Source organism: Podarcis muralis, chromosome 13 (genome assembly GCF_964188315.1).
Source record: "Podarcis muralis chromosome 13, rPodMur119.hap1.1, whole genome shotgun sequence".
In the NCBI taxonomy this organism is placed as follows: Eukaryota; Metazoa; Chordata; class Lepidosauria; order Squamata; family Lacertidae; genus Podarcis; species Podarcis muralis.
This window is the reverse complement of record NC_135667.1, coordinates 3,053,321-3,077,065: the sequence shown is the minus strand read 5'-3', so window position 1 is coordinate 3,077,065 and position 23,745 is coordinate 3,053,321. Positions and strand designations below refer to the sequence as shown.

Here is a 23,745-nt window from a genome sequence, read left to right as displayed (position 1 = left end):
GGAGCAATGGATCCAAACTACAAGAAAGAAGATTCCACCTAAACATTAGGAAGAACTTCCTGACAGTAAGAGCTGTTCGACAGTGGAATTTGCTGCCAAGGAGTGTGGTGGAGTCTCCTTCTTTGGAGGTCTTTAAGCAGAGGCTTGACAACCATATGTCAGGGGTGCTCTGATGGTGTTTCCTGCTTGGCAGGGGGTTGGACTCGATGGCCCTTGTGGTCTCTTCCAACTCTGTGATTCTATGAGGTGGTCCTCAAAAAAGGGGGTTTTCCACTTTGCAAAGGAAGCTGCACAACTTTGAGCTGATCCTTAAAAAACCAGGGCTTTCCCCCTTTCTGACTCTAAAAACTAGGTGCGTCTTATGGATCGAAAAATACGGCATTTGTTTGGTTGGTTAGTTGGCTGGTTTTTCAGATTAAACCTTTACAGTCACATATCGAACGTCCAACAGAGAAGATTCTAAAGAATCTCCTAGACCTCCCTTCCTCCCCTTTGTGGGTCGTGTTGTTAATCGTTTCCTCCAGAGTCTTTTATGATAATCCAAACCTTTTACATCTCCATTATGTCCGGAATTCACCATTAAACTACAACGTCTAGCGCAATTTTTACGATTCTAAGCTGAGCCACCGGCGTGATGCAGCAGCCAAAAAGCCTAACACAATTCTAGGTTAATGAAATCCCAATTTCTCCACACTTTAACGGGAGTGGGGCTGGCCATCTGGAGTTGGCCGTGTCCGGTTCTGGACGGCTCGTGTTGGCATGTTGGAGTGGGTTTCAGAGGAGCACAATGGTGGGAGGAATGAGACTAAAGGAAGGGGTCTGCAACCCGCAGCTCCGGAGCCGCATGTGGCTCTTTTACACCTTTGCCGCAGCTCCGGGGCGGATACTAGCGAGGGGAGGAGGCGCATTGTGCGCCCCGACACTCCCCACTGTGGCGGGCGCTGTACTGGCTGTGACGTCGCATGGGGGCGGTGCGTGAGTTAGTCACGCACCGTCCCGACATCACCTTCCCGCCCGCCGTCAGATCGCGGCTCCGGAGATATATTTGTTTTAAATGTCGCAATGGTTTTGCGGCTCCCAGTTTTTTTCCCCTTCGGAAACGGGTCCAAGTGGCTCTTTTTGTCTTAAAGGTTGCAGACCCCTGGACTAAAGGAAGGGGGACGGATGTGCAGCTTGAAAAATGAAAAACTGACATGACTGCACCATTGCAAAATGTTTAGGGCTGCTAAGGACATTACACAAGGTTTGGCTTGCATCAGGCAGTAGCCTTAATAGTTTGTCCGAATGCCCATGGCAGGAATTGCAATGCACCGTGCTAGGTGCTGTACAGTTTTTTGTTGTGTTTTCACAAATGCCCTCCACCTCTGCAGTTTTCTGAGTGGGGGAGGGAGGCTTCCGCAACACAATGCTTCGTGTTTCAGGCTGCAAAGCCCTGGGTTCAAATCTCAGTGGGGTTGAAGAGTAGGCCTGGTGAAAAGAAACGTTTTTGACCAGTGCCAAAAGATATGTTTTCGTGTTTTGTGTTTTTTTTGTTTTTTTTTGTTTTTGTTTTTGATGTATTTTTAATCTTTGTTGGAAGCCACCCAGAGTGGCTGGGGAAACCCAGCCAGATGGGTGGGGTACAAATAATAAATTATTATAATCATTATTGTTGTTGTTTAATTGCTTTTATTTTTTCATCTATGTCATTTTAAATTGCAGTTGATATTAACGCTATATTCTTAGTTTTAGATTTTATGATTTATGTGGAAATTGTTTTCCATTTGGTTGTGTGTTCTTTTTGATGTGTTTTATTTATTGTTTATGGCTTTTGTTATGTTGCTGATTGTGTAAATCTTGTCCTGTTAGAAGCCGCCTTGAGCATTGTTTGAACTAGGGCAGTGTTTCCCAACCTTTTTTGGGCAAAGGCACACTTGTTTGATGAAAAAAATCTCGAGGCACACCACCATTACAGCCCCGTGACGTCAGCGCGCAGCGTCATGCCGGGAGGGAAGGGCGCCGGGGCGCTGCTACTGCTGCTGCCGCCGCCGCTCCTGGCAGGCATGGGCCCAGCTGAGGCGGCGGCGGCTGTTGTGGTGGTGGCGGCGATAGCGGGCGGAGGAGGGGGCGGCGGCGGGGCCGAGGTGGCCGGCGGCGGCGGGGGAGGCGGCGGCGGGTGGAGCAGGAGGGCGGCCGAGGCCGGTGAGGGAGTAGGGTTGCCCGGGGCTTGAGGAGCTGTCGCCGGGAGTTGCTGCTGCTGTTGTTGCTGCTGCTGCCCGGACATGCCGGCCTCCTCCTCGTCCGCTGTCTCGCGCTCCTCCCTTTTGCGCACGCTGCCCCGCCGCCGCCCCATTGGCCGGGTCCTGTCAGCTGATCCTGTGTTATTTCCTGTGTGTGTGTGTGAGGGGAGAATGGAGAGAGAAACCTCGGCACCACCACCGCGGAGCCGCCCCCGGCTCGACGCGGATCCTCGCCGCCGCCGCCCCGCCTCTCGCCGCCCGACTCGCCCGCCTCCCTCCCACGGCACACCAGGCAACGTCTCGCGGCACACTAGTGTGCCGCGGAACACCGGTTGGGAAACACTGAACTAGGGAAAGGCAGCATATGGATAAAAGAATGAATGAATATGTGAGGATGGTGGCAGCCGAGCCTCTCTGGGGAGAACATCCCGCAAATAGGGAGCCACCACAGAAAAGGCCCCGCTCTCTTGCCGCCACCCTCCGGGCTTCCCTGAGGAGGTTGGGGGCACGCAGAGAAAGGCCTTAGACGGCGATTGGAGGGTCTGCGTCGGTTCACATGGGGAGAGGGAAGTGATGTTTCTTACCATGTCTCGCTTGTTTTCCCACCCCCGTTCCGGTGCAGAGCCGCAGCTGAAAGGCATCGTCACCAAACTCTTCTGCAGGCACGGCTATTATCTCCAGGTCCACCCCGATGGCAGTATTGACGGCACCAGAGAGGACACCAACGGCTTCAGTAAGGGCAGCTGGCAGGGCCGGGGGCCGGGGGAACCCCTCGCCTGACCCACGTCCGTCACCCAAAGCCCCGGCAGGAGATCTGGAGAAAGCTCTGACCCTCCAGCTGAGCATCCCAGAACAGATCGGGGCAGGAAGCCTCCACTTATTCCCTTTCCAGGAGGGGTAGGGCGGGCAGCAGGGAGCCAGACACCAGGTGGCGCCGAAGAGCCAACGCCTTATTCATTTTATTTATTAGAGTCATACACTGCCCTTCTTCGCCGTAAGATCTCAGGGCGCTTCCTTGCCAAGCTCGCAGAGTCAAAGGAGGAGGAGGCAGCCTCAGAACCATGCCGCCGGAAGGGAACCCCAAAGGTCACCCAGCCTAACCCCGTGCAACGCATCCACGCAGGGGGTCAGCCAACGACTCAGAAATATTTGGGCCCTCCACCTGCCGGTTGGGTCCTTTTTTGGGCAGGGGGTGTCATGGCCTAGCCTGGCCCCGGTTTGGGGCAAGACCTGGGATATATTTCCGGGCCATTTGCGAATTAAATCCTGCCCGTTCTTTCTCCCAGGGGGCTGGATCTGGGGGCCCTCTCGCCTGACCATACAGCCCCCCCCCCCGTCTGCAGCCGCGGTCTCCCTCCCCCTGGCTCATTCCCTCGCTGGCTTGCACCATCTGTCTTCCCTTCCTCCCTTCCTCCCGCCTTCTCTCCCCGTCCATTCCTGGCTCTCTATCTGAGCATAATTGAGCTGGCCCGTCCTCAGAGGACGCGTGATTGATGATCCCTGCTCCTTCCATTTCATCCCGTCCTGGGCTGCTTCCAGCAAATCGCTCCCCTCCACCCTGCGCTAGACCCGAATACAAAACCGGGAGGAGGGTAGCAGCAGCCACGGCCGCAGCAAATCTCGCCACCCCCCTCGTCCCCTCGTGCTCTTGCATTTAAAGGAAGTAATAATAATAATAATTTATTATTTATACCCCGCCCATCTGGCTGAGTTTCCCCAGCCACTCTGGGCGGCTCCCAATCAGTGTTAAAAACAATACAGCGTTACATATTAAAAAATTCCCTGAACAGGGCTGCCTTAAGATGTCTTCTGAATGTCAGGTAATTATTTATCTCTTTGACATCTGATGGGAGGGCGTTCCACAGGGCGGGCGCCACTACTGAGAAGGCCCTCTGTCTGGTTCCCTGTAACCTCACTTCTTGCAGTGAGGGAACTGCCAGAAGGCCCTCGGAGCTGGATCTCAGTGTCCGGGCTGAACGATGGGGATGGAGACGCTCCTTCAGGTATACAGGACCGAGGCCGTTTAGGGCTTTAAAGGTCAGCACCAACACTTTGAATCATGCTCGGAAACTTACTGGGAGCCAATGCAGATCTCTCAGAACCGGTGTTGTGTGGTCCCGGCGGCCACTCCCAGTCACCAGTCTAGCTGCCGCATTCTGGATTAATTGCAGTTTCCGGGTCACTTTCAAAGGTAGCCCCACATAGAGCGCATTGCAGTAGTCCAAGCGGGAGATAACTAGAGCATGCACCACTCTGGCGAGACAGTTCGCGGGCAGGTAGGGTCTTCGCCTACGTACCAGATGGAGTTGGTAGACAGCTGCCCTGGACACAGATTTGACCTGCGCCTCCATGGACAGCTGTGAGTCCACAATGACTCCCAGGCTGCGCACCTGGTCCTTCAGGGGCACAGTTGCCCCATTCAAGACCAGGGAATCCCCCACACCAACCCGCTCCCTGTCCCCCAAAACAGTCCTTCTGTCTTGTCAGGATTCAACCTCAATCTGTTAGCCGCCATCCATCCTCCAACCGCTTCCAGACACTCACACAGGACCTTCACCGCCTTCACTGGTTCTGATTTAAAGGAGAGGTAGAGCTGGGTGTCATCTGCATACTGATGAACACCCAGCCCAAACCCCCTGATGCAGAGGCTTTCGAAAGGTCCGCCTGCCGCCCACCTCGAACTCGCTCCCCGTGGTCTGAGTCCCTTTCCAAAGCAACCCTTCTTCCCGTTCCTCCTCCTGCTGCTGCTGCCGCCAGCAGAATTCACAAGTTCTGCCCATGGGGGTCCTTCTCTGCCCCCCAATATTCCCTCTCTCCTTCCTCGGAGGTTTTTAAGCAGACGTTGGCCACCTGCCGTTCTAAGATTCCTAAGCCATGGTTCCTGCCTTGCAGCGGGTTGGGCTGGATGACCTCAGGGGGTCCCCTTCCAGCTGCACGGTTCTGTGGTTCTAGGATTCTTTCCAAAGGGCACACAGGTCCAGGCTGCCAACTAGGACAGGGGGAGGAATTCGATTTCGCCGGAAAACGACCCACATCCTCGCTTCTCGAACCAAAACCATGTTTTGAATTCGGCACTCCTGCGATGTCCGCAAAGAACCCCTCCAAACTAAGAAGGTGTTTGGAAAGGCGTATATCTGCGAAAATAAACGAGGAAAGGAGCATTAAGTTGCGGGGAAAGCCTTGCAAAAAACAGCGAATATTAGGCAAGGTTTTGATCTGTTTTTATTTTAACTCTTTTGAGAGCTTTCGTATACTGTTTCATTTTTTTACCAATGATTGTATTATTTTATCTTTTTTGGGAAACTGCTGCAAATTTTTGGGCTCGGTTCCTCGCAATCGAGCAACGCGTAGATTTTTTTAGGAAGCATAATGACGCGAATTTTTGAAAATTGCATTCGGAAGGCTGCGTTCGCGCTCGGATGCCGGCGAATTTTCACGAGGCCTAGTAGCTCCTTTCAAAGTTCACGTGCGAAGAACGGATCTTGAGAAATGTTAGAAATGGAAATGGGCAGTTTTTTGGGAGGAAACCCCCCTCCCCAGTTAAAAAAGCCTTCTGACAACTAGGGGGCGGGGGTGGAGTAAACCTGTTTGCTGACCCTATTCTTGACCCCCCCCAAAACCCTCTTCCTGTTCTTCCTTTGGTGTTGACACCGACCTCCTTTCTGCCTCTCTCCCCGCAGCCCTCTTCAACCTGATTCCCGTGGGACTACGCGTGGTCGCTATCCAGAGCACCAAATCGGGCCAGTACGTCGCCATGAACGCCGAGGGCTACCTCTATACCTCTGTGAGTATCCGGGGGGGTCGATTCCTCCTGCCGACGGGCGCTGGAAAATTCGGGACGGAGGGGGGGGGGAGAGAAACTACCTTCTTTGTGCAGCTGAACTTGCGGAACTCCCCGCAACAGGAGAAGATGGCGGACCGCTTTAAAAGAGGGGCAAATTTGCAATGGAGCTGGAGAAGGCTGTCGACGGCCTCTGCGGTTGGAAGAAAGCAATGCTTCCGAATGCCAGTTGCTAGAACGTGCAGAAGGGGAGAGTGCCGGTCCTGTGTTCGAATCCTGGTTGCAGGTTTTTTTATTGGCCACTGGTTTGCTGGGCTAGTTTGATCCAGCAAGCTCTTCTCACATCCAGAAAAGTGCTTTAGATGCATGAGTTTGCTCCAATACGTTAGGTAAAGGTAAAGGGACCCCTGACCATTAGGTCCAGTCATGGCCGACTCTGGGGTTGCGGCGCTCATCTTGCTTTACTGGCCGAGGGAGCCAGCGCACAGCTTCCGGGTCATGTGGCCAGCAGGACTAAGCAGCTTCTGGCGAACCAGAGCAGCGCACGGAAATGCTGTTTACCTTCCCGCCGGAGCGGTCCCTATTTATCTACTTGCACTTTGACATGCTTTCGAACTGCTAGGTTGGCAGGAGCAGGGACCGAGCAACGGGAGCTCACCCCGTGGTGGGGATTCGAACCGCCAACCTTCTGATCGGCAAGTCCTAGGCTCTGTGGTTTAACCCACAGCGCCACCCGCGTCCCTCCCCACTAAACCTCAGGACGAATTTCCTGGCCGTAAGAGCCAAAATGGTCTCCCTCGGGAAGTGGCAGACTCGCCTTCCTTGGAGGTTTTTAATCCGAGGTTGGGTGGCCATCTGTCAGGGATGCTTCAGCTGAGATTCCCGCATTGTCGGGGTTGGACTGGATGACCGCTGGGGGTCCCTTCGAACTCAACACTTCTGTGATTCCAGCAGGAGCTACTGATGTCTGCAGATGGAGTCTGCAGGGTAGTCCCTGCTTGCTCCGGGAGTCGTCCCACAAAAAACCCCACAGCTAGGAACGGCTCCAGCAGCCTCAAGCGGCCCCACACACTCTGACCTTTTTCGCCGCGCGCTCAATGGGGGTCAAGAAGGTTGTCAGAGCTCAAGGTCTGGGGCGGCCGACCGAGAGAGATCTTGATGGGCCCAGGCAGGTGGCGAGGGGGTCGGATGTGGGCTTGGGGAAGCGATGCTCTCCCTTCCAATTGGGGTCAGGGAATTCTCTCTCCAGAGGCCTCGTTAAAGAGGGCAGCTGCTAATTGCAGTTCACAGAGAGAGAGAGAGAAAGTATTCCCCTCCCTGGGAAATAATTACTGTACATGATTCGTTTCACGGGTGCCTGTGCAAAATGCCCCTCCCTGCCTTAAAACCCGGAGACCCGTCTGCAGATCTACCCATGATCGCAGAACGGCAGCCTCGGAAGGGACCCCGAGGCTCATCTAGTCTAACCCATTGCAATGCAGCAACCTTTTGCCCAATGTGGAACTCGAACCCAGAACCCGGCGTCGAAGAGTCTCGTGCTCTCCCGACTGAGCACCCAAGAGGGCTGCTGGGAAAAAGGACAGGCAGAAGAAGACAGCGCAGCCGCCGCCCATCATCCGTACCAACCGGGATGGACCAAGATATTCACACCTGGCGGGGGGAGGGCAGCACAACTTCCTGTGGCAGGGAGTTCCTCAGTTTAACAACGTGCCAGCACTTCCTTCCATCTGCCCCCAATCTCGGCTGCAAAGCACAGGGCATTCCTACAAAAACAACAATCCCAGGAGGAGCCACCGTTGGCCAAGGGCGCCAGGAAACTACAGTTCCCGGGAAACTACAGTTCCCAGAATTCACTGGAGAGAGCAAATCATGCGCTTGGAATGTGCTTCAAAGGCCCGTGCGCTCACTGTCTGAGATAAAATAGTGTCTTTTCTAAAAGTCGGCCGGCTGCCAGGATCAGCCGACCCACCTCTGGGTGCCCCTTCCTCGTCCCCCGGCCCGGCAGATGCCAAGGCGCCCTGACCCCCCCACCTTTTGCTCTCCCCACGGGAAGCGCCCTGCCTGCAGCAGTGTGGCCCGTGGCTGAGCGACACATCTGTGGGTCAATTCCTGGCAGCGACTGCCTCGGAGGGGCAGCGTTTTTTGGCGGGGGGTCCCCGTTCTGAAAACAGAGAGGGAGGTTGGATTGGGAGGCGCCGGGTGGGGGCTGGGGGCTGGGGGAGGCAGCGAGGGTTGGGGGGGGCACGATGAATCATTTATCGGCCGCCTGGAGAGGTGACCCCGATCCGGCGGGGAGCGTGGAACAGCTGACAGGGAGGGAGTTTTCCCTGGGAAGATGGTGCCTGTCAGAAAGGATGAGCGCAGCAGAAAGTGATGCCTGGCTGCTTGGGTTTGTGAGAGCGAGGGAGAGAGGCAGAGGGAGGGACGGAGGGCAGGCGGGCGAGGGGCCAAGAGAAGGGGGGCGGCATAGCCAGGGAGAGGGAGAAAGAGGCTCTCGGGACACCCCCAAAAAGAAGAGGAAAATCAGCGCATAAGGAGAGGCGAGGGGAGGTGATGCACAAAGGCATGGAGGCAAATATCCTCCATTCTTCTGTATGCACTTTGCATTTCAAGGCCAGAATTTAAGGGGTTTTAGATCCTTTTGAATTATGGTGTTGGAGGAGACTCTGGAGAGTCCCATGGACTACAAGAAGATCAAACCTCTCCATTCTTAGGGAAATCAGCCCTGAGTGCTCACTGGAAGGACAGATCCTGAAGCTGAGGCTCCAAGACTTTGGCCACCTCATGAGAAGAGAAGACTCCCTGGAAAAGACGCCCTGGACCAGAGCACGCCAGGCCCTCCTGTCTTCCACTGCCTCCCGCAGTTTGGTCAAACTCATGCTGGTAGCTTCGAGAACACTGTCCAGCCATCTCATCCTCTGTCGTCCCCTTCTCCTTGCGCCCTCCATCTTTCCCAACATCAGGGTCTTTTCCAGGGAGTCTTCTCTTCTCATGAGGGGGCCAAAGTCTTGGAGCCTCAGCTTCAGGATCTGTCCTTCCAGTGAGCACTCAGGTCTGATTTCCTTAAGAATGGAGAGGTTGGATCTTCTTGCAGTCCTTGGGACTCTCAAGAGTCTCCTCCGTCACCAGAATTCAAAAGCATCCATTCTTCGGCCATCAGCCTTCTTTATGGTCCAGCTCTCACTTCCGTACATCACTACTGAGAAAACCATTCCGGATGCCCGTTCAGCTTCCAAAATGTCCGGCAACCGAAGCATGGCTTCCGATTGGTTGCAGGAGCTTTCAGCTCTTAAGCAGAGAAACGTTCGGGAACCAGAACACTTAACTTCCGGGTTTTCAGAGTATGGGAGCGGAGGTTTGACTGTCCCTGGTACAGGACAGACAGACAGCCACCCAACCTCTTCTTTGAAGCTTCCAAGGAATGGAAGCCCCTTCCACAGCACTGAACTAGGTAAAGGGACCCCTGACCATTAGGTCCAGTTGTGGCCGATTCTGGGGTTGCGGCGCTCATCTCGCTTTATTGGCCGAGGGAGCCGGCATACAGCTTCCGGGTCATGTGGCCAGCAGGACTAAGCCACTTCTGGCGAACCAGAGCAGCGCACGGAAACGCCGTTTACCTTCCCGCCGGAGGGGTACCTATTTATCTACTTGCACTTTGACCTGCTTTCGAACTGCTAGGTTGGCAGGAGCAGGGACCAAGCAAAGGGGGCTCACCCCGTCATTGCGGGGATTCGAAACTGAACTGAACTAGAGGGACCAGATTAGTGGCTCATCAGCAGGCAGCACCCCCTGTTTGCAAACCAGGTCTTTGTTCAGAAGCATGAGGGCTAGAATCTTAGGAGAAAGGTCACAGATCAGCATCTGAGCATCTTCTTGGCATGCAGAAGGTCTCACATCCGATCTGTCGATAGCCGCCTCCTCCTCTACGAATTTGCCCTGTCCTTTCTTTCTTTCTTTTATAATATTTTTATTGCTCTTTCATTTTTTCCGTTTCAACATACAGTCATACCTTGTGTTACAGACGCTTCAGCTTGCGTTTTTTCAGGTTACGGACCGCCGAAACCCGGAAGTACCGGAACGGGTTACTTCCGGGTTTCAAGGGTCGCGCATGTGCAGAAGCGCTAAATCGCGCTTTGCGCATGCGCAGAAGCGCCGAATCGCAACTCGCGCGTGCACAGACGCGCCGCTGCACGTTGCGAATGCTGCGGGTTGTGAACGTTCACCCCGCACGGATCACGCTCGCAACCCGAGCGTCCACTGAACTCTTGAAATTCACTTTATATACAGTGGTACCTCAGGTCAAGTACTTAATTCGTTCCGGAGGTCCGTTCTTAACCTGAAACTGTTCTTAACCTGAAGCACCACTTTAGCTAATGGGGCCTCCTGCTGCTGCCGCGCCGCCGGAGCACGATTTCCGTTCTCATCCTGAAGCAAAGTTCTTAACCTGAAGCACTATTTCTGGGTTAGCGGAGTCTGTAACCTGAAGCGTATGTAACCTGAAGTACCACTGTATTGCTCCTACGAGCGTAAACTTCCCTCCCTCCCGCTTCCTGGTTTCTATCTTCGCATCCTAGCATTTCTTAATCTTCCCTTTTACGTTATTCCTTCTTGCCCTGTCCTTTCTTAAAGCCACCCAGGCTGGTGAATGGTCCTTGTGGCAGGGAGTTCCACCGTTTAACCCTGCACCAAAGAGGCCCAACCAATCCAGTGTCCGATTTTCGTGGTTTCCCCCAAACGGGACATGAGCGCAGCGCCAGCTCTCTCGACGCCTCGAGAGAGGGCCGCATTCGCTTCCTGGAAGGCTTGCGAGGGCCGTTTGCCTGTGGTGGGCGGAGCCAAAGGCAAAAGTGGGTGGGGCCCTGAATATGAATTCTCTCTTGACACGCCCCTCTCTGTCCTGGGAGATTAAGCACAGCTGGGGGAGAAACAATGGAGGTGCCAATCAGCAGCAGAGAGGGTGTGGCTTGGGGCAGGGGGCGTGGCCAGGAGGGGCTCCCCAGGGCCAGAAAGCAATGCTTAAAGGGCCACATTCTGCACCCAGGACTGAGGTTCCCTACCCCCATCCTAGACACTACAGGAAGGCTGCCTGGGAGGGAATAGGATTATTCAAGAGCTACCGGAAAAGGGATGTTTTAAAATTGATTAAGGGCTATTATAGATACATAAAGGAAGATCTGATCTGCTTGTCTGCTTTGAGGGCAGGTGATGATGATGATGATGATGATGATAATAATAATAATAATAATAATAATAATAATAATAATAATAATAATAGAATTTTATTTATACCCCACCCTCCCCAGTCAAGGGCTCAGGGTGGCTAACAAGCAATAATAAAAACAAGTTGAATGAATACAACTTAAAAACAAGATTAAAATACAACATTAAAACATTAAAATGCAGCCTCATCACAGGAAATGTATAATGTATAAAAGCCTCAGTCGAACAGGTGACGTGTAGGGAGAGGGGTTGAAGGTTGGAAATCTTATACGATACGATACGATACGATACGATACGACAGTCTTTATTGTCGTTGTCCCATACGGAACAACGAAACTGAAAAAATCTACGTCAGACATTCAAAGCTGGGAACGGCACAAGGGGAAGGAAACTAGAGGGGCAAAAGGGGTGGGATGTCAGCTTTTTAATTTGTATTAATTTGGTCACGATTTGTTTTTAAAAAATTATGGGAAATCAATAAAAAGAACTGGAGGAAGAAAAATGCAAAAATTGAACTTGCACGCCTGCTAAAGGAGATAGGCCAGGGATCTGTGGGGTGAAATAACCTCCCCATCTTCTTTCCCCTGATCCCTGCGGAAATCTCTTGGGAGGGATTTTTCCTCCTCCCTCCCCCACAGATCTCTTGGCGCGTCTTAAGACGCCTTTTTAGTGCCAATTAAACAGCTTTGAAGAAATTTGGCAGTGAAAATGATGGCGGCTGGCGGCTTGGGAGTGAATAAAAGTAGCTGGGGTGCTTGATCGGCCGGGACACTTTGCTCTCATTAACGTTATGGATCCGCTGGCGCCTTCGGCCTCACGATTCTGGGATGGGGACCCAGGTATCCTGGGGAGACCCACCGTTCCTGTGGGTGACCTAATAAGGGTGTCCATCTGGTGTTGGGCAGCACCACCCAGTGGCAGGCAGCTGTCAAAACAAGCCAGTGTTTGCATAAATGGGTTTTTTTCTCCTCTTTTCGGAGTGGTATTTTATTACATCTCCAGCTTTTCCTCCAAGAGAGCCGGAGGGATGTATAATGGTTTCAAAATAGTTGATTTACATATATATATATTTTAATGGTTGATCTGTTGTATATAGATACATTGCGTTTTCTTTGATTGTTTGCAGTGATGAAATAAAGCGTTTTCTTATGCAGCACTATCTATGTATGTAGAGTTGTAGAGCTATAATAATTTAATAATAATTTATTATTTATTCCCCGCCCATCTGGCTGAGTTTCCACAGCCACTCTGGGGAAGCTGGAAGATGTCCTCTAGTCCAGTGCAGGAATCACAACGAAAAACCAAGCCTTTAGTGTCATCAGCCTGTGGAACTCCCTGCCAATAGAAATTCAGCAGCCAATGTCAGGGCCAACGTTTCAATGCCTGCTGGAAACTTTTCTGTTCTTCCAGGCCTATGTAAGCGGTTAAGAATAAATACAGTGGTACCTTGGTTCTCAAACTTAATCCGTTCCAGAAGTCCATTCCAAAACCAAAGCGTTCCAAAAACCAAGGTGTGCTTTCCCATAGGAAGTAATGCAAAATGGATTAATCTGTTGCAGACTTTTAAAAACAACCCCTAAAACAGCCATTTAACGTGAATTTTGCTATCCATTTAACGTGAATTTTGCAAAATAAATAGCAAAAACAGACAGACTTCAGCGTAACACTCAGATCGGAAGCGTAACACTCAAAACGGAGCACATTCGGCTTCTGAAAAAAGTTCGCAAACCAGAACACTTATTTCTGGGTTTGCAGCGTTTGGGTTCCAAGTTGTTTGAGTACCAAGGCGTTTGAGAACCAAGGGACCACTGTATTGGCACGATGGCTAGCTGATTTCTGGTTTTAACTTTTGATATGCTTTTTTATCATACGGCTTTCTGTACAATTGTTGTAAGCAGCTGCGATTTCCTTCATTTATTCATAGCATTTGTCGGCCACCTTTGTCTCCAAGGAGTTCAAGTGGGCATAAATAGTTACCTCCTCCCATTATTATTATTATTATTATTATTATTATTATTATTATTATTATTATTATTTGTACCCCACCCTTCCATCTGCTTTGCCCCAGCCACAACAACCCTGTGATGTATCTCAGGCTGGCCCAGGGTCATTCTGCGAGCTTCGTAGCGAGATTCGAACCCCGGTCTCTCTCTTAACCCCTGCACATATTTATAGAGTAAAGGTAAAGGGACCCCTGACCATTAGGTCCAGTCGTGACCGACTCTGGGGTTGCGGCACTCATTTCACTTTACTGGCCGAGGGAGCCGGCGTACAGCTTCCAGGTCATGTGGCCAGCATGACTAAGCCGCTTCTGGCAAACCAGAGCAGCGCACGGAAAAGCCATCTACCTTCCCGCTAGAGTGGTACCTATTTATCTACTTGTACTTTGATGTGCTTTCGAACTGCTAAGTTGGCAGGAGCAGGGACCGAGCCACGGGAGCTCACCCCTTCGCGGGGATTTGAACTGCTGACCTTCTGATCGGCAAGCCCTAGGCTCTGTGGTTTAACCCACAGCGCCACCCGCGTCCCTAAAACACAGTTCCATTGGCCGGGAATCGAACCCGGGCCTCCCGCGTGGCAGGCGAGAATTCTACCACTGAACCACCAATGCAGGCACATTTATAGAGAGCAGTACATAAATGTCTTTTTTAAAAAAATCAATGAATCTAACAAACCTCTCCCCCCTCCAGACTCACTTCACCGCCGAGTGCCGTTTCAAGGAGTGCGTCTTTGAGAACTATTACGTCATGTATTCCTCCACGCTCTACCGTCAGAGGGAGTCTGGGCGGTCGTGGTACTTGGGCATCAACAAAGACGGGCAGGTGATGAAGGGAAACAGAGTCAAGAAGACCAAAGCAGCCGCCCACTTCCTGCCCAAACTGCTGGAAGGTGAGCAGAGGCGGGGGTGGGGGGGCGTTTGGGAGAGAAAGCCCCGGTTCTCGGTGCCGTGCGAGTGATCTCTGGCGGTGCCTCTGCTCCCGGCGCACGTGATCTCTTGCACAGCCGAGAAGGAAAGCTCCGATCCGCTCCCAGCCTTCCTATGAGCCGGTCTGTCCTTGCATATTCCTCCCAGTTGCTTCAGATGCGGAATAAAAAGGCTACAGTGGTACCTCGGGTTACATATGCTTCAGGTTACAGACGCTTCAGGTTACAGGCTCCACTAACCTAGAAATAGTGCTTCAGGTTAAGAACTTTGCTTCAAGATGAGGACAGAAATCGGGCTCTGGCGGCAGCGGGAGGCCCCCTTAGCTAAAGTGGTGCTTCAAGTTAAGAACAGTTTCAGGTTAAGAACGGACCTCCAGAATGAATTAAGTACTTAACCCGGGGTACCACTGTATTTCAGATGCCTAGCTGAGAGAGTCCTGAGAAACAGATTCTGAATCTTATTGGTCAGGAAGAGACGATGGACAGGGCAGAGGGCCAGTGCCGTATTTACGTATAAGTTAAAAAAGCTGTAGCTTATTATTATTTTTTATAATAATATTTTATTAGTGTTTTCCAAAAAATAACATCAACAAAAATCAACAGAAATCACAAGAAACAAACAACAAACATCAAAAATCTAAACAGAAAAACAGAAAAAAGAAAAATGCAAAGGAAAAGAACACTCTTTCATATTAATAACTTTCAAAACCTTATTCTCTTTGCTTCCACCCGCCTTCCCTTCTTGTATTCTACTTTAAAAAATTAGTTCAAAATTAGATCGTTCATTATTCATTTTAAATCTTTATCCCTCCCTTTATAATCTTATTTATCTTAATCGCTAGAACCCCTTCATTTCATTTTCAGAGCCTTGAGCATTCATAAATTTTACAGTATTTTTGTAGATAAACTTTAAACTTCTTCCAGTCCTCTTCCACCTGCTCCTCTCCTTGATCTCGGATTCTGCCGGTCATTTCTGCCATTAAAAAAACACACACAAAAAACACCGTAGCTTAGGGCCACACTCTCTTTGGGGTGCCCCCAAAAAATATAAAGGGGGGAACTGGATGTATGTTTCCAAAATATAAGATAAAAAGGTAAAGGGGCCCCTGACTGTTAGGTCCAGTCGTGGCCGACTCTGGGGTTGCGGCGCTCATCTCGCTTAATGGCCGAGGGAGCCGGCGTACAGCTTCCGGGTCGTGTGGCCAGCATGACTAAGCCGCTTCTGGCGAACCAGAGCAGCGCACGGAAATGCCGTTTACCTTCCTGCTGGAGTGGTACCTATTGATCTATTTGCACTTTGAGGTGCTTTCGAACTGCTAGGTTGGCAGGAGCTGGGACCGAGCAATGGGAGCTCACCCCGTCGCAGGGGTTTGAACCGCCGACCGTCTGATCGGCAAGTCCTAGGCTCTGTGGTTTAACGCACAGCGCCACCCGTGTCCCAAAATATAAGAGAAAAAACAAAATAAAACCCACAGCAACAGGGTTTTGTGTTGTGTAGGCTCCTAGGATGTAAGTCACGGGCCCCGCCTGCTCCCTAAAATATCACTGGTTTGCTCCTTTCTATATATAGGGTGCCTATATTCTGCATGGACTGGGCAAATGGCTTGAGATACCATTATGAGGTCCATAAATGACCATATAGCATATATTCAACACACACAAAAAAGCGACAGTGTGTTGTTGACAAAGGACAGCTGGACATATCAAGGGCCCCATTACCTTCAGTAGCTTGGGGCCTCATCAAACCATAGCTGTCAACGTTTCCCTTTTTAAAAAAAGGGAAATTCCCTTATTCCGAGTAGGATTCCTCGCAAGCAAAGGGGAAAGTTGACAGCTATGCATCAAGCCTAAATCCGGCCCGTTTCCTCCTTCCATCAGGGATGCAGTCTAGACTTTCTCCGAAGCCAGCCAACCTCGCTGCTGACTCATGAGTAAACCAGAATTACTGCAGCGTGGCAAATAGGCTAGGATTAGTCCAGTTTTTGAGCCACAGGTTTATTGTACGAAGGCAAGCTGAAAGGCTTGAAAAAGGAACAATTAGAAGGAGTTGGGGGTGTTTAGCCTGGGAAAGAGGAGATCAGAGAGCCATCTTCAAATATCTAAAGGGAAGTTGCCAATTTTGGTGGCTGCCGCCGCTGCCTCCTGTGGCGGGGAGTTCCGCCGTTTAACTGTGTGCCGCACGGCTCTGCTGCCTTTGCCCAAAGAGGCAGGCGGAAGGCCGGCTCAGAGAACTGGCAGGAGCCCAGACGAGGTCTTCCCCGCGACTGGGGGCCGATGGGAATCGTAGTCCGTTTTAACCCTTTCCCCCTTTCTTCCTCCGCAGTGGCCTTGTATCGCGAGCCTTCCTTACACAACGTGGTGGAACCGGTCCTGGCGAAGAAGGCAGAGGAGGCTGGTGCCGCCGCCGCGCCCGTCAAAGAGATCTCCAAGGCGGAAGCCACGTAGCCCCGAGGAATGGGGGGGTGCCCCTTCTCCTCCGCCCCCCATAACTCCCCCGTGCAAGCCGCCTGCACACACAAACCCCCACACACACCTCTGAGACGGCCAAAAAACACCTTCCCAAACACACCTTCACGGATCTTCCATCTTCTCTCAGGATGTGTCTCCCCTCCTCTCTCGCTGTCTTCCGCCTCTGCGGGACTTTGGACCCGGACAGGATCCGGCCGGGAAAGGAGGAGGTCCGTCGTCGGCCGCCAACTTGGACGAGGGGGGAAAAATAAGTCTTCCGTTCACGCTTACAGGTGCAATACGGCCTCCGGCCACACGGGGGCGACATTGCGACGCCGGGATTTTTCTTCTTCTACCAAACTGTGACAAATCCACTGTGTATGGGGCTTCCGGCCTCCCTATTGCAGAAGTTGTTGCGTCTCGTCAGGGATAAAAGCGGCGTTTTTTGCAACCCAACCGATCCACAGCAGTCTTCCAAAATGGCGCAACGTCTTCGCCAAGGCGGACGGCACAACTTCAGGGAGAAGGAGAGCGGCAAGTGTTTTTAAAAGAAGCGTGTCGACGTTCTTCTAACAGCCAATGGAAAACGACACAGTTTCCTACTCTGGGGGGTGGGGTTTGGAGGGAGGGGTTTCAATTTCGTGACAACTGTGCTATCCCCTTTTCCGCCATCGGAGGGCGACATTCACCAATCTGGAATTGCTGCGGGATGTATATAATTTCACCGCTGGTCTTTTAGGATTTGTGAATAACAGCGGCAGGTGGTTATATGGGGGTCGGGCGGGGGGGGGGTGAATTGACTCTTGGTTTAACCAGCTCAGGTAGCTGAGACTGTCTTCTGCCTCCAGAAGGTCCCAGGATGTAAAAACTGGGGAGAAACCTTCAAAGCAAAACCATCTAAACACTATTAAGTGGAATCTTTTTCTTCGTTTGTGGGTACTTTTTTAAAATGAAAAACGTAATGACTGTCCGTCCCCCACAAAAAAACAAAACAAAAATTGCAATGCCAGTTCCGGACACTCGTGATGCGAAGGGCTACCCCGTGTTCTGGAGCAAGAAGACTGTATTTCTGATTTCAGCCACCGGGGGCCGACATTGCGCTATCAGGAACCAAGAACATTTTTCAGCCTGCGAAACTAACAAGTGTCATACCCACCTCCGGCCACCGGGTGGCAGCATTGCGTTCACGCCAAGGGGCGTTTTCCCAGCTCCCACTGCAAAAGAAGAAAATGCAATAACCATATTTGGCCACTGAGTGGCGACACTGTCATACTGGCCTGCGGGGGTGGAGGTCGCAATCTGGACACCCCCCAAAAAAACATAATTTGCAACATCTTGATGATCTTCCCGGCGCATGGACCTTATAGGGGAACAAATAGCCAATAACTCGGGGGAGGGTGCATGCCATAAAACTCTGCGCCCGCCCCCCCCAAAAAACCCACCAACATTTTGACACCCCCAACCCTGATTCCTCCTGCATCCCAGAGCCAAGATTCGCCATACTCCAATCCAGGCCATAAATGAACGAGACTGAGGGGGGTTGGGGGGTAAGCCAATTCGAACCCGTGTTCTGCGAGGGGGTGGGGGTAGCATTTATTAATACTTGTGGGGTTCGGGGAAGGGGTTCGGAGGGGTCTCTAGGGTGGGGGGGTGGATGCAGAATAGTTTTTTGAAATGTATCTCGCATTGCCCTGTGTTTGCCCGGGACCGTTGCATCGGGGTTGGGCTGGATGACCTTTGGGGTGTCCCAACTCCGATCCCTGCTAGAGAACGGGGGGGGGGGTGTTTCCTGTTCCCCATTCCCCCATCCTTCCTGCCCATCCATGGACGCATGTTCTAATTCCACACAGCCACTGAGCTAAGCTGCCCCCCACACCACAAAAAAGCCCTGGGATCCCGGGTTCAAATCTCAGAAACCACTAGTCCATCCTCCTCCAACCTGCCGCCCCCCAGGTCCTTTTTGGACTACAACTCCCATGGGAATAGTCCAAAAACAACTGGGGCGCCAGGCTGCGTTAGACCCTCTTCCAGAAAGCTGGGCCTGGGTTCCGCAATGCCTTCCCCACCCCCCCACCCCTTGGCCCCGGGTTCCAAATTCGCCTCGCCCTGCTCCATCCTTACTGAGCCATGTTTGAAAGAGAGATCCGATCTCTGTCCAGCCAACAGAGAGCAGGAAGGGACCAACAAACGGGATATCCAGGGGATTCTTTGCACGCGGGACCTGCCCCGCGGCGGGTTGGGCTAGATGCCCTTCGGGGTGTCCCGACCCTATGATTCCACGATCAGGCCCGATGCTTTAATGAGCCATATGCGGCAGTGACTACCTATCTTGTCTTCCTCCTGGCGGTGACCATGCCCAGCCAGAGCCATAGGTGTCCCGGGCACCCGCTGCCACCCTCGAGTCTGAAACCAGGCCTCTCCTTATCCCCTCCTGTCCAATGGCTACAGGGTTCAAGCGAACTCAGGAATTTCTCTGCTGAGGATCCAGCAGGGGTGCAACGGTGTCTTTGCAAGGTGCGGCCACAAGGGGGCGACAGCTTCCCGGAAAAAGGAAAAGGCACACAGGGGAGCAATTCTCCGCCCGGCCACCAGTGGGCGGTGTGTAGGGCCAGTGGGAAGCGCATGGATCGACCGACTGGTGCAATGTTTTGAGTGAGCTGCTTGGTTTTCTCTTTCGGGGGGGTTGTGCGCAAATGATCTCTTCCATGCGCAAACACACACACACACCACATCGCTGCGTCTTTTTTATCCTCCTGCCCAAATGGAGTTGTATAGATTCAGACGTGCGGCAGCCGTCATCAAATACAGTGGTACCTCGGGTTAAGTACTTAATTCGTTCCGGAGGTCCGTACTTAACCTGAAACTGTTCTTAACCTGAAGCACCACGTTAGCTAATGGGGCCTCCCGCTGCTGCTGCGCCGCCGGAGCCCAATTTCTGTTCTCATCCTTTAGCAAAGTTCTTAACCTGAAGCACTATTTCTGGGTTAGCGGAGTCTGTAACCTGAAGCGTATGTGTCAAGGGCTCAGGAGCAGAGGCACAGGAAAGGGAGGAAATAGAGAGCGAGGGGGAGGAATCCGAAGGAAATGTTAGCGATGACAGCGGTCCGAGGTCTCTGAGTCTTTCCAGCGAATCGGAAGATTCACAGAAAGGGGCTCCCATGGTCAGAGCAAGGGGGGTGCCTAGGGGGACACCCCAGGAAGAAGGGGCCAGAGGGGACTCAGAGAGCAGCAGTTGGAAATCAGGACCAGCTTCCCCACCAGAGCGCAGTAGGGGGGAGGAGTCCCAGGTATCGGGAGCAGGCGGCTCACCGCCAGCGGGAGGAGAGGAGTCAGGATTGGCCACGCCTCCATCGGAGAGCGAGGAAACGGTCAAGAGGAAGGTGGAAGGCTGGGCGCGCGCGCCAAGTTCAAATGTACAGGAGGGCGGCGCAGTTGGCAGCCCGGATAGGGAGCCAGGTCCCAAAGCCCGCCGAAAGGAGGGGGAGGAGTCAGGGGGGTCAGCGTCAGAAGAGTCCAGAAAGGAGGAGACCCCGGGGGGGCAGAAGGACCCAGAGGAGAAAGGGGAGACGGAAGAGGTGGAGTAAGGTTAGAGTCTTAAGCTGGTGTACAGGGGGTGGAGACTCAGATGGAGCTTCGCCGGTCTAGCCTCTAAGACGTAGAGCTGGGCGCTGCGGCTTGGAAATGGAAACTGTACTTCAATAAAGACTTTTGTACATTACTACCGGCTAGCGTTGGTCCTCTGTGAGCTGGGACCTGGAGCCAGCTCTGACAGTATGTAACCTGAAGCGTATGTAATCCGAGGTGCCACTGTATCTGAAAGGCTGTCCCGTCACGGGAGAGGGAGCAAGCTTGCTTTCTGATAATCCAGAGAGAAAGGACCCAAACCGAGGGATTCGAATGACAAGAAAATAAATCCCAACAATGGTTGTCATTATGATTACATTTATTTAGTTGCAATTCTGGAATTGCAGGAACTCTTATGTCTATGATTCACGCGAGGTTTTTAAGCAGAGGTCGGAGCTCCACCTATTCTGGATTCTTCATCCTGCAACGCAGGGGGGGTTGGACCCTGTGGGGGGGGTTCTTCTTTCCAACTCTATGGGCCCTCCAACGCCCCATTTCCTGCCGCGGCTTTAACCATTTCACTGCTGGGTGATGAATTCTTGCCCTCACCTTCCTGCAACGCATTTCTTGAACACCTCTCTCTCTGTGTGTGTGTGTGGTTTTTTTTACATGTACGGACGTCGCAATTGCATCAGTACCAAGCAAGCAGTTCAGAGCAAATGGCTGGCGTGAAAGGTTGCGGGTTCGAAATCTAACCTCTTTCCTCCCCCCACCTTTTTTTTGTGCGTGCAAACTTTATATCTGAAGGCTGTACTGTGTATATAATTCTGTATAATCTCCTTCCTCCCAGCCACCTTAATGCCTCAGCCGAAGGACAGGGCCGTGGGAGAGCGAGGGCTGGGAGTCCAACTCTGCCTGGTCTCCTTTGGCGTTAAACACCCCTCTCCTGCCTCCCCGTGTGTGGGGTTCCCTGGGTCTTCCCCTCTCCCTTCTCTCCTTTCTCCCTCCCTCCCTCCGCCTCTCCTTCCCCTCCGTTCTCCAACTTCTCCAGAGGTTGCCAGGCACAAACGTGGTTCCGTGTTCGATTCCTGCCGTGCAAGGGGTTGGTCTGGATGACCCTCGGGTCCCTTCCACATTGTGAAGGGATTCCAGAATGAAAAATCATTCCAAACCCCACTCCGATTTCTGAGCCGGATTTGAAATCTGCACCATGTATATTCCCACCCCCTTTTTTTTGTTGGGGGGGGGACGGACACCTGAACATTTTGAAATATGGGAATGGGACTGTTTGCTTTCCCGAACATCCTAATTCCTCGGCCCAGTACAAAAATCAAATTTGGGGGAGAAATTATAAACCTAAAATCAACCCAAAGAACCCCTCTAATTTTGAATTGGGCTAAGGAGTTGGTGAAAAGCAGTCCTTTTTTTCTTTAAAAAATGGTCAGGTTCCTCTCTCTCTCTCTCTCTCTCTTTAATTGATACAGCAAAAAAAGAAAAAAAACACAGATACAGGATTACACACAGGAATAACAATAAACACAAAATTTTCTTAACAAACCATAAAGCATAAGTTGCTCTTAACACTATAGACCCGACCCCCCATATATTCCTTATTTCAATTTCATATTAATTATTGCCAATACACACTTTTATCATCATTTAACTTTTTCTCAATATATCTTCACTCTCGTGGCTAACGTGCGGCGATTACTGAAGTTCCCCTCGTTTTGACTCGAGAAAACCACCGTTTTACAGTTCAAATCGGGGGAAATAAAGACTATACGGACAAAAGTACGACGATTCACAAAACGTTTAGGCCGGGTTTGCGTACTCCTGTGCCCCCCCCCAAAAAAAGCACTGATGAAAAGCAAACTCCCCGATTCCCAGATTTCAAAATCCTTTTCATTTTGCTTCCAGATCTGAAATGGAAAAACGGGATTTCAAATCTCTTTGCAGAAGAACCAGCCTTTCGGAAATAAATTCCCCTCCAAATTTCAGATCTCCCTGTTTGGGAGTTTGAGTTGCACCGTCTCGATCGGAAGTCAGAAAAAACTGCATTTTGGGGCGTGTTTAATTTTGGGATCAGAAACCTTTTCGCTCCCAGATGTGTGCCACTGTTCTGCTACAAACCATGGACACTTGACAACCGCTGGAGGAGGCGGGGCTTGCCTCCTTGGCTCCGCCCCCGCTCCCGCCTTCTCCTCCCCCCTCCCCTTTAACCAGCACAGAAAAGCAATAATTGCAGGAATCCTCTCTGCCTTTGGCCCCGACTTCCCTTGCATGAGAAACCGGCTCCCTCTCAGCAATAACTTAAAAACCTCCCCTTTCCATAAACCTGGTGCGATGGGCCGAGAGTCTCCTTGCCCCCCCTTTTGTCCTGCACTCTGGAAATAATAATAATAAAAAGAAAGTTTCTATTATTTTACCTGGCTTGTCTCTGTGAGTATCTGGAGGCGGGGTTGGGATGGATGACCTTTGGGGGGGCCCACTACAACTGTGATGTCTCTCGTCCCCCGAAGGTTTGGGTGGCCGCCTGTTGGGGATTCTTCAGCCGTCATTTCAGCATTGCAGGGGGGTTCGGCTGGATGACCCCTGGGTGCCCCTCTGAACTTGACCATTCTACAATCCAGACACGCTGGGGATTTCCTCCCCGGCCACCTTTTTAAGGTTCCCTCCTTGGCTTGGACTCGGGGGCTTCCCATGCAGCTGAATGCTGAAAGAGTCAAGAGTTCTTTGCGCATTGTTAAACTGCGGAACTCCCTGCCACTTGAGGCGGCAACGGCTACCAAACTGGAAGGCGTTAAAAGAGGACTGGACAAAGAATAAAGGCTATGGGGTGGCTACTAGATGTGATGGCTCTTCTTCTGAAGGCCAGTTGTTAGGGGCCACGGGAGGGAAGAGCCGGACTTGGGTTCGAATCCTGCCCGTCGGTTTCACATAACGGGCGTCTGCTTGGCCACTCTGAGGGCGAGATGGTGGAGAGAGACTAGCTCAGTCGGTAGAGCGTGAGACTTTTAATCTCCGGGTTGTGGGTTCAAATCCCACATTGGGCAAAAGATTCCTGCATTGCAGCGGGGTTGGGATGGATGACCTTTGGGGTTCCCTACGATTCTGTGATTAGATGGGCTATTGGCCTGATCCTGCAGGGCTCTTCTGAGCTGCTTATATCTCCTCCTAGCTATTGAACCGGAGTCCTTTTCCAACGCAAAGCTGGGCTGGAACCCATCACCTCTTCCATATATACGGTATATATATAGTTTTGGCTCCAGTCCAGTGTGACTCCATCTCTGGCCTTCCCTCCCCATTCCAAACTCCAGAACAGGATCCGGCTCGCGGTTTCCCCGATCCCTGCTCCTCTATTCTTCCGGCTCCAGTTTCTCCAATGATCCATTTCCACATTTTGGAACCGGGCTCAGAATGCTGCCTGCCAGAGTCTGGCACTTTGGTCTCAAAGTTCGGCCGAGCCGGTTATACGGTCTGGCTTGCGATTCCTGCACCCGGAGAGGCTTTTAAGAAAATATATATGAAATAAAGGCCTTTTCTGGAGGGCCTTTCTGGGAACAGGTGGCCCGGCCGGAAATCCCACAA

The 23,745-nt window shown here is 51.9% G+C and overlaps 1 protein-coding gene and 1 non-coding gene across 2 annotated transcripts in view; one reads left to right on the top strand and one right to left on the bottom strand.

Moving 5' to 3' along the window:
- Window positions 1-17,378, top strand: part of FGF11 (fibroblast growth factor 11) — a 49,170-nt gene extending 31,792 nt beyond the window's left edge. The window contains exons 2-5 of the mRNA XM_028703095.2: window positions 2,842-2,952; window positions 5,900-6,003; window positions 13,911-14,109; window positions 16,469-17,378. Coding sequence (XP_028558928.1) covers window positions 2,842-2,952; window positions 5,900-6,003; window positions 13,911-14,109; window positions 16,469-16,590 — 536 coding nt within the window. The 3' untranslated portion in view covers window positions 16,591-17,378. The remainder of the gene's footprint in view (window positions 1-2,841; window positions 2,953-5,899; window positions 6,004-13,910; window positions 14,110-16,468) is intronic.
- On the bottom strand, window positions 13,761-13,831 carry TRNAG-GCC (transfer RNA glycine (anticodon GCC)). The gene has a single exon. It is a non-coding gene; the product is annotated as a tRNA-Gly (tRNA).
- Window positions 17,379-23,745: the final 6,367 nt, after the last annotated feature.